Source organism: Ambystoma mexicanum, chromosome 3p (genome assembly GCF_040938575.1).
Source record: "Ambystoma mexicanum isolate Mex_15411 chromosome 3p, UKY_AmexF1_1, whole genome shotgun sequence".
NCBI classification, from domain to species: Eukaryota; Metazoa; Chordata; class Amphibia; order Caudata; family Ambystomatidae; genus Ambystoma; species Ambystoma mexicanum.
The window spans coordinates 1,051,154,303-1,051,169,854 of NC_090925.1; the positions used below are offsets into that span (position 1 = coordinate 1,051,154,303).

Here is a 15,552-nt window from a genome sequence, read left to right on the forward strand (position 1 = left end):
TGTTTCATCTACTCACTGTGGTTGTTTCTGCGTACTTGCAGATTTTACACAGTATTCCCCAACAGGAGAGTTATCTTGAGGAAGGTGCTCTCCTAATAGTGGCTGAAGCTCTTAAATTGGATGCTGAAGAAATGGTGGCAGTCACTGCAAGTTCTGCTTCCTCTGTCCGCTCCCCTCTTCCATACTCACCTGCAGGGCTCAGTCCTGCTTTAAAGTGATCATCTTGTAGATTTAAATCCTGTCAGGCCTGGACAGCTTTTTAATCCCTACTGGGTCAATAAATAAAATCGGTACTACTCGCTTGGATAAAACATGTAATAGTCGAGGGAAAAGATAATGATGTTTCCAGTGCGTGTTATATAATTGGCAAGTCTTTCTAAATAGTCTACCTTTCCTACTCGATTCAGCTTTAGCCAAGGAATCCACTAGTGACCAGGCTGTTGTTTGAGAAGATGGGACCTCTCCACAGAAAAATGCAAAAGCACCCGCCTCCTACCCCCTCCTTAGCCCTCTGACTTGAGGCAGTTATAATTTGTATCCAGTCATAATATTGTTGGGAAACAGTGTTTTCTTTCTCCCACCATGCAGCATTTTCTCTGGATATTCTAGGGCTGGAGTTTGATTATATAATTACATTTGTCCTAGACTATGTTGAGATTGCCGTTTACTGCAATAAAAAATATTGTTGGACTCAACACTGTTAGTTTGGGAGATATAATTACTAAACACCATTGTATTCAGTTGCAAACCATATCGTCTTGCGCCTGTTTGTCTATGCAGTTGAAATACCTAGAAATAAGTTCTCCCCATGACCCGAGGTATATCTGGGAAACCAACTTTTCGGGATAGAATCAAGATAACAATTGTGCAAAAAGGAATTCATATTAATTACAAGCAATCTACGTATAATTTTATATATTTTCAACTAATCTTTGTTGGACAAAATGTATCATTCCTTTACCTAATTTCCAAAGAATTCTATCTGTAACTTTTCCTATGTATACATACCGTATATTTCGGCGTATAAGACGACTGGGCGTATAAGACGACCCCCAACATTTCCAGTTAAAATATAGAGTTTGGGATATACCCGCCCTATAAAAAAAACACACCCGGCGTATAAGACGACCCCCAACTTTTGAGAAGATTTTCCTGGGTTAAAAAGTAGTCTTATATGCCGGAATATACGGTAATATATATATAAATATAGCACATACATACACTTGATCTTAAAAAAATTTCAATTGTGTAATTCATAAATGTATTCACAAAAAAAGCCTTTCCAAAAACAATTAGAAATTGTAATTCATCTGCTTCTTTTCACACAAAAAGCCGTTCATAATCAATTAAAAATCACAATACATCTGTGTTAAAGAAGTCCTTTCTTAGGATAATTTCCTGTTGCCAGCCTCCATGGGAGGGAACCCACAATGTGCAAAAGACAGACAAAGATAACGACTAGCCGAGAGTATTTTGTTTTAATCACCCTTCTTACAGGCTCAAAAAAAGATTATCTCAGCTTTTCTTACATTTTAGACAACACTTTTAGTGTGGCAAAACACAATACATAATTTCTGTCCTCATATAACTTCTATAATTTCATTGGTCAAACTCCTATTCATGAAATGCATTACCATTTCTCATTGGGTAAACAGATGGAAACTTCCCCATCCATTTACTGACATTATTATTCCATGTCGCAATGACTCATTCTATTTCAGTGAACACGAGATATATTTTGACCCTCAAGCCAGAAAAAAAGCAGTTTGCAGAATGACTTATTTACCTCAGACCTTTTAGCACATTGTGCCCAAGGTCATAGATTATCTGCCACATTTTCATTGGTTACCCCTCCTGGTTTATCTTTTCTATGATTTTTATGCCAGCTTCATTTATAAGCAACACTGTTGAAATAATGATATATTCTGCTATTTAAACTGCTGAATCGCTGCATATTGGCTTCTGCCCAAGCACTCCCTTTCTGAGTTGCACACAGCACTATATTATCTTATTTATTCAACACTTTAAATTTTCATGGGGCTTTGAGGCCTGTAGCCATCTATAATACATACCATGGTATTCATGTTGAAAGGAATGGATTCTTTTTCTATCATTATGGGCCTTATTCTAGTATGTTTTTCTAATGACTGAGTGTGGGTAATATGTAAGAGGGAACTGTGGTCTATATTTTGTATGTTGTCCGCAATGTAAGCATTCCTTTGTTTTTATGTTGTCCTAAATGAATTTGTGCAGTGCCTATAATAAGGGCAGCCTGGCTGTCTCAATGAACAATGCTTCTCACTTTTATAATGTTAGACAGGAAGGCGGGGCACATGTCCTGAATGACATTTTCACCTGTCTGTCACCAAAGAGGGGGAGGATCTACTCCTTTTCATTCCACCCTATGGTCGATGTATTCAACCGCATAATTGTTATTTACCCTTCTCCACATGCAATGTACCTATGCATCCCTATCTCAGTCACCCCCTCAACTCTGTGCTCTATCTCAAATATGGGAGGTAACTTGAAAGACCCTCCTAAAGAATCAATAGTGTCTCCAATCATGTTATATTCTTCTAATCTATTTTACGTGTATTCTTTTTTCAAAGATGTAGCATATTTTGCCCTATATGTATCCCCAGAAAGTAACATTCTTTACTTCCATTTTGATTCCACCCCTGTTATCCAATTAAACGTTCATTTTACATGCACTGCGAGTGACTCTGCTACTACGAGAATCGGGAGATGTCGTTAAACAACATTTATATATTTTCTCCTGAGGGGACCCAGCAGCTCATTCTTTTTTTTTCTCCTCTACACTTTTCCTCTTTTCTTCCTCTAAGTAGTAGGTTATTAAGTATACATTTGTACACCCACCTTCCCCCACCCCCCAACATTTCCTTTGTCCCTGTCCCATTTACCAGCTGCTTGGAGTTTTCTGGCCATCATCTCACTTAACCTCTGTTAGAACATCTTCCATCAGGTTCTCTTTTCTTCTCCATATCGGGTTCACAGATCTTTCATCAGTCCATTATTGCTTGTTCTGGCTGCCTTGCAGCATGTTCAGGGGCCCCTTAGTTCATATAAGGGCCATGCTGTAGGACACATTGTCTTCTTCAGTAAAATAGTCAGTGAAGGGAACATTGTCATAGTTGGGGACATAGGAATGGTGGAGTCCATAAAGAGCATTGTTTCCTCTTCTTGTTTCCTTCAATTCAACAGCAGTGGGCATCTGGCTGGGTCCCCTAAGCCTTTTTTCTATGACAGTTAGGGCATTTCTCTCTGCTTGTAGGTCACTTGAAGTGCAGGTGTTCTCTGTGCATCTGAAATATAAAAAACTGAGTGTGTTTCCTGGAAAATAAGTGCATTTTATTATCAAAACTTCTTCCTAAAACCTTAACATCACTACTTGAATGCTTCTATTTTGTTTAAGTACTCCTAACTCCTAAAACACTTGCTTCTAAATGTCCTCTTCTTTAATTTAATTGAATGACTGCTTCCCCACCCTCTTGTTCTTACCTTAGTGTCACCTGTGTTCATCTATGCTTATACCCGAGGGTGCCTGTAACGTAGGACCAAAAAGCAAACACATAAATGTTGTTTTACCCTCACTTGCCCCACGCTCTTCATAGGTTCATGCCCCATGTTGTCATTCTTTGTGCTGTGCTGAGCTCAAACATCATCTCCAAACACTTCTCTTAGTTGATAAAGGAAACATTTCTCCTCTATTCTTAATATAACTTATTGGACACAGATTTGTCATTATTAACACTCCTGCGATCAAGTTGACCCCCCCACTTTTTTTTTGTAACCATAAAAATAAAACACGAAACATACACGAGACCAACAATGACACTAACGGAACAGTCTACTTCAGCCACTCTTTTTCTTCTTGGCGCATCCATGGATAAAATGTCTTTCACTTCCTGTAGAAACCAAATGGAGGTAAATGTCATGATATACTAACAAATTACACAGTACTTTACTTTTCGTTTGTTTTCTCCTTTCTTTGCATGTAGGCCATTGGCCTTGCCGCTGTGTATTTCATTAATGTGATGATGCTGGGGGATCATCGCTTTACGTCCATGGCCAGGAAGAATGCAATCGCATCTTTTTAAAGTGGAGGCAATGGTGCACTATGCTTTATCTGTTTTATGTAGATTTGTTGGCAGGCCTGCTTTTAGCGTTCTTTGTTTTGCCGAACATCTTCTCTGTACTCTTCTTTCTGTAGTCCTCCTGATGTCGCCGGACCACCGTCTCTTCTTTCTTTACTGTGTTTATTTTGGAGAAAACTACAATTAGCACTTAGTGTTGCCCTTCTTACTCTAATATGCCTACTCATGACGCTGAAAGGCGTTTTCACTGTTTAAATGAATGCAAGTGTGACATATATGCATACAATGTTTGCCCACCATTTTCATGACCCATTATTTCTTTCTTCTTTACTAAAACACAACATATATCGAACATATTTTCAATACTTTTCATTGACATTATCATAAAAGGGTTACTCCACCTTACAACCACGAGTCTTCTCTACCTTCTTCACTAGATATGGCAATACTTGTACATATTCTATACTTTATCTACACCTACTACACTCTACTTAGGAGAAATGCTATCAGTTTGAAACCTCTTTCTTCTAATAATAATCAATGAGGAGATCCCACCTACCTTTTCTCTCGTTATTCATCTCCCTCTTTCATCCATTACTACTTACAATTAGAAGAAACATTATAGGAAAGGGTATCACTATACTCCACTAAGGCCATATCAAAATTCCTCCTGTGCTCCAAAAATTAATAATATATATATTTTAAAAAGAAATGTCTTACTTACTGCCATCGGTTCTGTGCACTGGCAGGAGTGCTCTGATTGTTTTTTCTCATAACCCCTTCTTCCTTAACCTGCCAGTTGGATGTTACTGTGTGTTCATTAATATCTTGTGACCACTCCCCTATAATTTAAAATATGCTCCAAATATACTACAAAATGATATGCACTTTATGTTCTCCTATGTTGTGTTTAGCAAGACATGGGGTTACTATTGATTGAGTTGGTGCTATACTTGCATTGTGGAAATATTGACTACTATTGTGGGGGGTGGTGTGTGTATGTGTATATATGTGTGTATGTGTATATATATATATATATGTGTGTATATCTAATGTTCTGTGTGTGTCGCTCCCCCCTCTTTATGGCCATAACATGACAAAACCCAACCTAATATCCCTATGTTTTCCCAAACTCGTGCATGATGTCCTCTCTTTCCACATCTCCAAGTTCCCCTCCTCTTCACTTCTTCTAATAAATCACTCATCATAATTATTACTGGTCCATAACCTGCTCAGTGCTTGTGCTAAATCCTCCATATTCCTGTTTGCAATCCTTAAAAGGTGAATAAACTTCCATTGAACAACTCTTTGTTTGTCACATTAATCTATCCTTATTCCTCACAAAGAGCCATTACTATTCTTGAGTTGTATTGCCTCATTTCTACAGCTCCTAGCTTGCTTGCACTCGTTGGTCCTTCTTTCTCATCTATGAGTATGTTTTATCTAAATAAAAACTCTATAAGTAATCTGAACAATCTACCCTTTATTCTTGAAAACCATGCTTATCGGGGTGCGTGCTCCATAAAAAATCCTTCTTTGCCCTAATGGCACACCCCTTTATGTTCCCGGCCTTAAAATACTAATGTGATTCCTTGTGTAATTAGATAATTAATCCCTAAAATAGTGCATGTTATCCCCTATCACTTACTCAAATCTCTCCCCAATATATCTGTTAATATGTTACAAAAAATGTAATAATGGTATACAAAGATCGTGGTCCCCTATATAGTATATGTAACTTCAGTCTTGGGCTGGTGAGAGTGCTCCCACTCATTATGATTACCCCCCCCATTCTGAATACAAATGTTTGTGTCAATGCGCATTTCATGGTGTTACTCCAAAAAGTGCTTATAATTTTGTTAATTCCTGATGTACTCAGTGTTTGCCGTGCCTGATCTGGTGTCACTTGCTATTGCATTAATCTTCTCTGTTGTATAATTTTCATTTATAATTGTACTTTTATTCTCGGCGCATGTGTGATCGTGGGAATATTATTTCAATGATTCTTTACTATGCATTGGGGGATATGCTGTCCCCCGTCGTTCTGTCCTTAGTTACTCTTCTGACCAGTGTAGCACTCTCCTGTGCCCTCATTTCGATCTCTATTTCCCTTTTGTTCCCCCATGTTTCCTTTCTCACCACCATTTCTCTCCCTCTCCTTCCTCGATCACTTTCTCATTTCCCTCTTCTGATGTACTTCCTAACCTTCTTATTGTTACAAATTCTATCAAAATAAACTGTGTGCATCTGCTCTTCCTTTTGATAATGTGGTTACGCATGTAAGACCCTTCCAGTTGTTGCAGTCATCTCTATGCTACTTAATACAAGGGTGTGAGGCACCACCCTGTGCTCATTCAGTATATGTTGTAAACCCATTGGGCAATGCACTGTTCCCTTTTCCAAATTACTTTACAGTATTGTGCCTAAAAATGCTTTCTTTCCATTGCTCAACGTGCACACTTTTAGAAATGCCCCATCTATTACTAATAAAGATACCTGCACTCTTTAAATGGAATTAAAGAAAATTCGGGGCTTTAATGTGATAATAATATAATGTCTATGATCAGGTTCTTAAAAAAAAAAAGTATCTGGCATAGCTCCCAAAAATCAAAAATAACTAGTAAAACCTTAAAATGGGAAGTGGCTTGTGTAATTTTAAAACAAATTATCTAATGAGGCCAATCTGATCCATATATGGGTAATGAATGGGTAAACATTCTAGAGTGACAAAATGTGCTCCAAACATGGTTAATCATACATAACCTTTTGGCCAAAACAAAAATACTCGAAAATATAGTCTCTTAAAAAAACAGGGGTCCATATACCCTACAATCCCATAGATATCTATCAAAGGCCTCCCCAGGGCACCATCACAACATAACACATAACAACAATAAAATCTCTTTTTCTCCTTTTAAAAACATCCAATCTCGAATTCCTTCAACTGGTGGTGTTAAATCAAACTAAAACTGACATCCTCTACTCAAACACAATTATTACTGATATATCTCATTAAAAAAACCTTTAAAATGTATGTCAATTTAATGAGTCCTGGCTCTAAACTATTTTTTCAATGAGAGTGGTACTGAGCCCCTGCTTCACTTAAAAATCCTGTATTAAAAATAAAGATTTTATAAATATATCATCAGTCATCTAATCATTTCTTCTACTGACAATGGGCCTCATCACAAGTCGGGCGGAGTGGTGAGTTGCGACGGTAATGCTATTACTGCTGCATTTAACAATCCGCCCATTCTCGAGTTGGGCGGAAATGGGAGTTTTAAGCTGGAGGTAAAAATCACAATTTCTGCCCGTTTTCAGCGCTATTAGCGCAGTGCTAATTGTGCCGGCATTAATAACGCCAAGAACCCCCACATTGGGTACACTGGGGAATGGGGATTTACCCCAACACAACTCAGGATCCGATGCAAAGTGCATTTTATTTTTTTATTTATTGTGCATTTCAGTTTTAAAAAAATCTTTTTTACACATACTTTGTTCAAAATTTTTTGTACAAGCCATAAGATAAAAAATATCATTCCATAAAATCTATACTTCTACATATCACTTGAACAAACATTATGAATCAGCCTTAACTTAGGTCTACAAAGTAAGGAACATTAGCGACTGAAGAAACTGAAACACCAAGTCAAACCTATAATGTATAGTTGGAACCAAAACTAAACCAGCAAAAAAGAGTGGTAAAACCAAAATATACATTGTCAATGTCTACGATGATTCCTTCTGTTAAACAAAAGCAATACTCTATAAAAGCAATTATATATGACTAACTGTAAAGTAGTAGGCGGTAGTCGAATACTGGGTTAACAGTTAAGATTTATTGCTGCTTTAACCTTTCCACCAGCCCTTCAGTATAAACAACAAAACATGCTTATTTTTAGCTCAGCCGGGTTGCGGTGTGAAGGGTTAATCAATTCAGAGTTTGTAGGAATGTTCTCTCAGGCTTCTCGCCTCTTGGAATGAGTAAATAAACAGTTTGCATAAATTCCTTTTCTCGGGCTCTAGCTTTCCGTTCCTTCGCCAGCCGTCCCCCAACTGGGTTTTCAACCAAACAAACAAACTGTGAACTGGCTTTACGGCCGGGTGTTCCTTGTCAGTGAGTCCACCTCGGGTGTGGATTTCTTTGATGCTGCTCCTCGAGCCTTTCTGGGCAGCGAGTCTGCCTCTTGATGAGGATCTCTGCGATGCCGCTCTTTCAGCCTTCTAGTACGCCCAATGTACAGCACCTGGGGATTCCTCCCACTCCTCTGTGGTCGCCGGCCAGGGCTGCTGCTGTAATAAGACACCTGGTGAGTTCCCTGGGGCTTCTTTTAACCCATGCTCTGTTCCTCCCCTCCATTCAGCCTCCACCCGCCTTTCCCACCCACTTACCACACCTGCAGTCAGTTTGCCTTCCCCCCTCCACCCCATTCCATGTCCTGTTTGGCCGTCCCGCCCTGTACTTCTCTGGGTGTACTGGCCACTATACCGTATGACTGGACTGTACCTATAATGCTTCCCTTTGTTCATTCTGTCCTTTCCCCCACCTTGGTTCCATTTCTCGTGGTGGGTTATGGGACATGTAGTTTGACTTTGCCCTGTTGGTTTAACCTTTTGGTGTCGTCTTTTTTCTCCATTGCCTCTTTGACCTCCTCACACTAACGTAAAACAATAAACAACTCAAATTACCTCGTTGCAACAAAAAAGTATTTTCTGTTAATGATGGATAGCTTGCATTTAATGAATGGTCAAAACGGGGGCCCGAGCAGTTGCACTGCGGGCAGTCCAGCCATGAACAAAACATTTGTGGGCAGACAACCCAGATCTGTTCAATCAACCTTTATTGGTAAACTCAAATAAATACCTCCTCTAAGCCCTAGCACTAAGATGCGCTCCCCACACTAAAAACAATAACGGGGTGCTCATCAAGATATCTCACAAAAAAGTCCAGTCCTCTGTCCAAATCCTATGCTGGCCTATCACTAACGTAACGCTAAAGAAATGAAGACGATGGAAACAAATCCTAAGATTTATGCTTATTTTAGGGTTGCTTTACCCAGGGAACTTAGTGGTTGCTGATTTCTGCACCCCCCCTCCATTCCCTGCCCACCTAGTAATTAAAGTCCCAGGGAGTTCGAGTGAATGGGTTTTCCCAAAGCAAAAAAAGAGAAAATGTCTCTCAAAGAAAGAAAAAGGTTATGATTTCTCCAAAAAGAAAATGTCTTCAAAAGTTCTCTCAAAACATTCTCTTATTCAGGTTTGTATCCGTCCGCCAGGAAGAAGTCAACCTGACCTGGGGTGCTCAGTATTCCCACGTCCAATTATTTTTTCTCCTGAACCTTCCTGGGTTCTCTCATGGGGTGTCCTTGAATCGGCGGTGTGCTTCTTCAGCCCAATTCGGGTTCTCTCTGGTTCTTCGCAGGGCGGACCCCCTTCCAGCCCAGGGTGGGTTATGGGTGTCTTCCACACTGTATGGTTCTGTATGGTTCTCGAGTTTGTTCACCTCTCTGTGGGTTACTGCTTAGACTAGCACCTCCTGGGCTTCGGGCTTTTTGAGTCTGTCGATGCTTTTGTTAGCCCTTTGCAGCCTACTGCCTTTTTGGTCTTTTGGCGTGCCTCTGCGGGGTATGGACTTCTCTAGCTCTGTGAGTGCTTTGGGTTTGTCTTCGGGTTGCTCCTTCAGGGCTATGGACTTCTATAGCTATCTCAGATCTGCGTCTTTCCCTCTCAGGCTTGACACAGACTGCAGCTCCTGGTGGCTTTCCCCTGCTGGAAGCGGCGACGTCTGCAATTCTGGATGCTGGCGCCCCTCTCCTTCTCCAGTGGCGGTGCTTCATGCCTCAGCGGTCTCACAGCATTTGGGGTCTGCACCTTCGTTGAAACTACAGTGTCCTTCGCACTGTCTCCACCCACCTCAGTGTCTGTGCCACACGACGACTCCTCTGCATGGCTCGGCATGCCTGCGCTTCATGGGCCACAGCATATTCTCTCCTCCGTTCTGAACATCTGCACTTTTAAGTTCCTTCCTGGAATGGAAGGGAGAATGTGATTGGTCCTTGCTTCCATCAAAATACGGCGACAGGTACAGGTCAGAAACCAAGCCTCCCACCTTAAGGGCCCTGTCCATAGTTGCCCTGGTTAGTTCCCATGTATTCAACAAATAGGTCAGACTGTGAAGTGAGGGCGGATGTTTCTGATCGGGCATTCCTTGTCCCCAAAAGGGGGCAGTCACCCCCAGTGGGACCCTGCTTGCTCTGTACCTAGGGGAGGGTTGTGCGTAGTGGCCTCACCTCCCTGGTTCCTCTGGGACAAGGCACACATTCCCTGATTTAGTCACATCTGCAATGGCGTATGTAATCACTTAATATCCTCCCAGAGAGAAGACATCGAGAACTGCAGAGAAAACGTAACTCTGTTTATCTGTTGACAAAATGTTGCATGAAATACCCAAACATTCCACTGATGCATTGGTTTGCCACACCTTTGAAAAAATTAGGTGATTGAACAGGATGGACCAAACATACCTGCCGTACTTTGCTCCAAACACCTGACCAGTGAATCTGAATTATATTCCCTTTTGGAATCCTTCCTATCACTGCTAGAAGTGCTGAAAATGTACACTCTCCACTGGCTAGTGATAATTGACTCTTGGTAGATGTGTAAGTGTGGCGTTGAGGTGGCGAGTGACTTTGTATGCCTGGCTAATAGCTTGAAACTTGACATTTTGTCTGATTCACAAATGGAGGCTTTGATGATAGAAATGCAGTTATTCTGTCTTGTTATAACCGTTGATCTGAGAACTCCTTTTCTCCTTGCAGCCACTTCTTCAAGGACCATCCTGGAGGCCAACGAAGAGTTTAAGTCCATGTCGGGAACAATCCAGCTGGGACGGAAACTCATCACGAAATACAACCGCCGGGAACTGACTGATAAACTGCTGATATTCCTAGCCCTGGCTCTCTTTCTTTCGACTGTTTTGTACATCCTGAAGAAAAGGCTTTTTCCTTTTTGGTAACTCTAATCCTTGGCTTGATTCCTTGTTCAGAAGACCCTGGGGCAGTGGTTTGCTCAGTTGCAACCTGACCATGGCAAATCCGCAGCAGCATCCTCATGAAGCACCACATACACACACTATGTGGTGGGATTGGAATTTGTTTTGTCAGGAGCCTTGGAACATCTCATGAGCTGTTTGGAGTGAGGCATGGAACCTATAAAGAGGATTGTCATTCCCTTTTATCGAAGGAGGTTCTTGCTTGTTGCTGCCATTAAGCTGGAGAAACAAGTCTGTATCCCACAGCTGAGTAGATGGACTTTTTGAACAGATCGGATTATGGGCATGGCAGCTGCAGGTGGCCAGACTGACTCCAATATTGACAAGAGTGGCTTTGTAGGTGTTTGTTCAATCGGGAGATGTCTTTGCCTACATGGAGGAGACAGGTGGTTGGCAATGTTGGGGACTTTGCTTCTCAAGTATAAAAAGAAACACAAGTCTCTTTCGACAGTGGATATTATCCAGTATTTGTATGAGTTAAGGGGTTCAATAGTAATGCAGCAGGACCAGATGTGTTTCTCTTGGGTGGCACAATTTGTCTGGAACCCAGAGTTAATGTCTTGGATGCTGGCGGTGTGCGCTTTGGGCAGACACCATTATTTCCCAGGACTTCTTATTCAGCTGTAACTCGTGGAGCATGTTAGAACTGGATCTCTAAACTATTTTTTTTTAATCTATGTAACAATCATCCAGAATGACCAATGTGAACCAGGTTTGGGGACTCTCGCAAATGAATGGTGCATTTCTCCAAGCACATACCACTGCTAGCGACTAGTTCTTTCAGGAGTGTATTCCTGTAGCACTTGTATCCTACCAGCCATAGCCCTTTTTGATTTCCCATCCTTGTTTGTTTGGTTTTCGTTTAAGCAGTTCGGTGTACCTTCATATATGTTTTTAATCCACCATATAAACCATTTCTAAATCTATGGCAACACATGCTTCCTCCTCCATCATTCAGTTGGATTCTTCAGCTTCACTCTATCTCCCATGCCCACACCCAGCAGCACACCTCCCTGTCACCCATGAAAACTTCTCCAGGGGCATTATTGACACTTATGTAAGATACGTGTATACACATGTTTATCACCATTTGATCAGGAGATGGTTCTATTTGATCAGCATCTGAGGTGAGTTGCAGAACTTAAAATATAACTGAAATCAATAAATCAAAATCCTCTGAACATGTTTCATTGAATGCATTCAGTTATTAAACTACTACATGACAGTATCCAGCATTTTTTCTATTGTTGAATCGAATTGCAAATCTTTCATACTATTTGCTGTTTTTGTTAAATATGAAATGTTCAAGTGCTCTGGCCGCAGGATACATCTTAGTTAAAAAGTGACTGTGAACTTCATCAGAACTCTCTGCTTTCTGAGTTCACAAAAACCCTAATATGATCAACTCTGCCATGGAGGCAGCCTTCTGTGTACCTGCATGTGCCATAAAAATAGATGGTGTCCTATCTCTTTTCAGGTCAGTTAGTACATTTATACAATCCATCACATTAAATTATGTGATTTTCATTGTCTATTTACAATTTTTGCTAACGCTCAACTAGAATGGGAATTTTTTTGTCAAGCCTTCCATAAAGACAGCGCAGTCCCATCTATAACCAACTATGTTTTCAACAGCATTGTAATGTACATTTAAGGATTCTTGGGTGATAGTTGTCTAACCTAGGACACTCCGACCATTTTCAATCCTCTGAAACATGTTGGTTTGTATCTTGGCTGATTATCTTGAAATGATTGGCGGTGGGTTGCCATTTACAGTGTCCTATCCCGATTTTGGTCATTTTCTGAACATCATGTTCCCAGGAGAACTTGAGGAAACACTATTTGTATTTTTTCTTCAAATTTTAAATATCAACCCAGAATATAAGTAAATGTATAAGAATGTTTTATAATTCATTTTAACCTCCCTCTCTTTAGTGAATATTAACTTACTTTGTAAACAGGACTGGGACTTTTTGTGTGGCAGGCAATGTGCTATAATCTACATGCTCTAATATTGCAAACCCTATTTAATTGGCGCTATTTTCAGAGCAATGCCCAGAAAAACAAAAATCCATTGCCAACTCATTTATTTACTTCAGAAACCAGAGGCAAGTGCCCTCTGAACGCCTGGCTGACTTTCTGGCATGCACAGGTTTTGTTCCTTTATTTGACCTGTGAAGGCAATAAAAGCACTCATTTATGAGCAAAGGATGTGCATTTTCTCAAGTCATTTGTTGATCGGGGAAAGTGGAATGACTTATGGTGAGATAACGATTTGTAAGAACTGTTTGCCTAAAGTAGGCCGCACTAATTTAATGTTAGCTGTCTGAGGAACTATTTCCCACTTAATTTTCCTTTTGTTTTCTCAGACCAAGGGCTTGATTCACAGAGCATTTCCCAATGGGATTGTGCCATTTTAAAATACTTCCATGAATCGGGCCCTAAGTTTCTTAAGCATACGTAAACATGGCTGGTTTAATGTCAGTATACAAATGTACTACACACAAATGTGTTTCTCTTATATTTTCCCAGTAGGAATCCAAGATCAGCAAATTTACCCCATTTGACTATTCCCAAACATAATGTGATGTTCTCTGGAGGTTGAATATTTGCCGTCTAGAATGCTTTCGATTGCAATCACCACCTCCTACAGTTAAAATCTCTTTGCATTTTTAGCCTGTTAAGAAACTGCTTAACCTTTTTGTTTTTTTAATGTTTTCTCACCTGTGTTATGTTATTCATCAACTAGGTACTTTGATACCGCTGGGACCTCCGCGCTACTCGATTACCTTTAACATGACTTACATTGCTGTCCAAAAATACTGTTTTTCTTGCAGGCCGCTGACATTCCTTTCCTCGACCAAGAAGTTATGTAATTTCACCCAGAGGGCTCTTGGTACTGCTCCGGGATTTTGTTGTGGTCGATCAACCCTATGTGCTCTATCAATCCATATCTCATTGCACAGGACTTGTGCCATCAGATTATAAAACTGTGCCTGTAAACATCCATTTGCATCTTTTAGTTTGGAACCCTCTTTAAGATATTTGGTCCATCTGGATTTTCTCATGGTGAAAGCTGTTCTTTAAATCTCACACTTATAGAGGTTGTTTGTGTTTCTACAGTTTAGGATGACAATGCTACCAACTCTTGTTCCGTCAGAAAGTAGATTTCACTGATTGATCTGGTTTCTCAGATGTTCGATTTCATTTTTGTTTTCTGTTATGGCCATAGGGAGATGTGCTTTCAGAAGTTGCATTTCAGTGTGCAGAGTAATTTTAAAGTCTTCCTTCAAGGCATTTAGAGAGGCCTCCATTGTTCCCTGTCCTCGCGTTGGGTAGATGAACTGTAACAGCAGGTGCCACATGGTCCCGACGACCTCCCTTGATATTCCTCTGCCAAAGATTTTGGATACGCGCAGTTCCGTCTTTGCTAGCTTTGCCTGTGGACTAAAAGCAAGATCACTGTTGTGATTCTGGAACAGCACATTTGTTTAAGTAAATTTGCCTGCCCTAACTTATCATCCTCTGACGGCCTCATAAAGAAGCAGTGCCTTCGTCACTCTGAGCCAGTGGAGGTGCAAACATACCCCTCCGAGAGAGAAGTGTGCCGTAGGCAGGGACAATCAATCTCTTGTTTCTAGGCAAGCGGAGCTCATCAGCAGGTACGTATCACAGGGGATTGCCCGCTATATATGCCTCCTTAATTAATACAGATTGTCACCCGAGCCTCACAATTCATGTATCCGCTGATCTCCCTCTTAACCTAGATGAGCAAGCTTAGCTGTGGGAAGGGGTCAAACGCATCAGCAGTATTAACTGCATTAGTGTGTGATCCATCTGTGCAATGCATGCTCCCCACGGCTACCAACAGCAAGGCTCCCAAGCGCTGTTGAGTTAGCAGGTTTTGCAACCGCTGTGTCTAGTGGTGTTCAGAGCTTCTCCGCTGGTCCTGGCCGTCGCGGAACTCGGCTGTAACTGAAGAGCTGGGTTCTCTAAGGGATACAAATATCCTACTGGTTTGCATAATAGGCACTCCACTTATACTGGGAGTGAGGATTTGAGGCTGGTGTGCGTCAGCGCTTACAAGGTGCGCTCCACCCCTGCCATCTTGGCCACGCTCCATTTGAAGAAACATTCTGACCTAATTTAACAGTCCCAAGTGTAAAATGTGTGGAGATTCTTCTAGTTTAGCAGAACGCGGGGACCTAAGCTGCTAATTGGATGTTTTTAAAATGCTTGATGAGTTGCATATCCAAGTGGGGCTTCAGAGTATCTTTACTCTGGTGTCTATCCACATCACTGAATTAGTTTTTTTAATTCATATTTTGACCCCAAAAAGGTGATCATTTTGGGCTCCCTTGAAAAGCAATTAAAAAGGGGATCAGG

General features: G+C 40.8%; 1 protein-coding gene across 1 annotated transcript in view; it reads left to right on the forward strand.

Annotated features, from left to right (window-relative positions):
* The window catches only part of BNIP1 (BCL2 interacting protein 1), a 76,894-nt gene extending 64,500 nt beyond the window's left edge, over window positions 1-12,394 (forward strand). Inside the window, exon 6 of the mRNA XM_069652416.1 lies at window positions 10,934-12,394. Coding sequence (XP_069508517.1) covers window positions 10,934-11,130 — 197 coding nt within the window. The 3' untranslated portion in view covers window positions 11,131-12,394. The remainder of the gene's footprint in view (window positions 1-10,933) is intronic.
* Window positions 12,395-15,552: the final 3,158 nt, after the last annotated feature.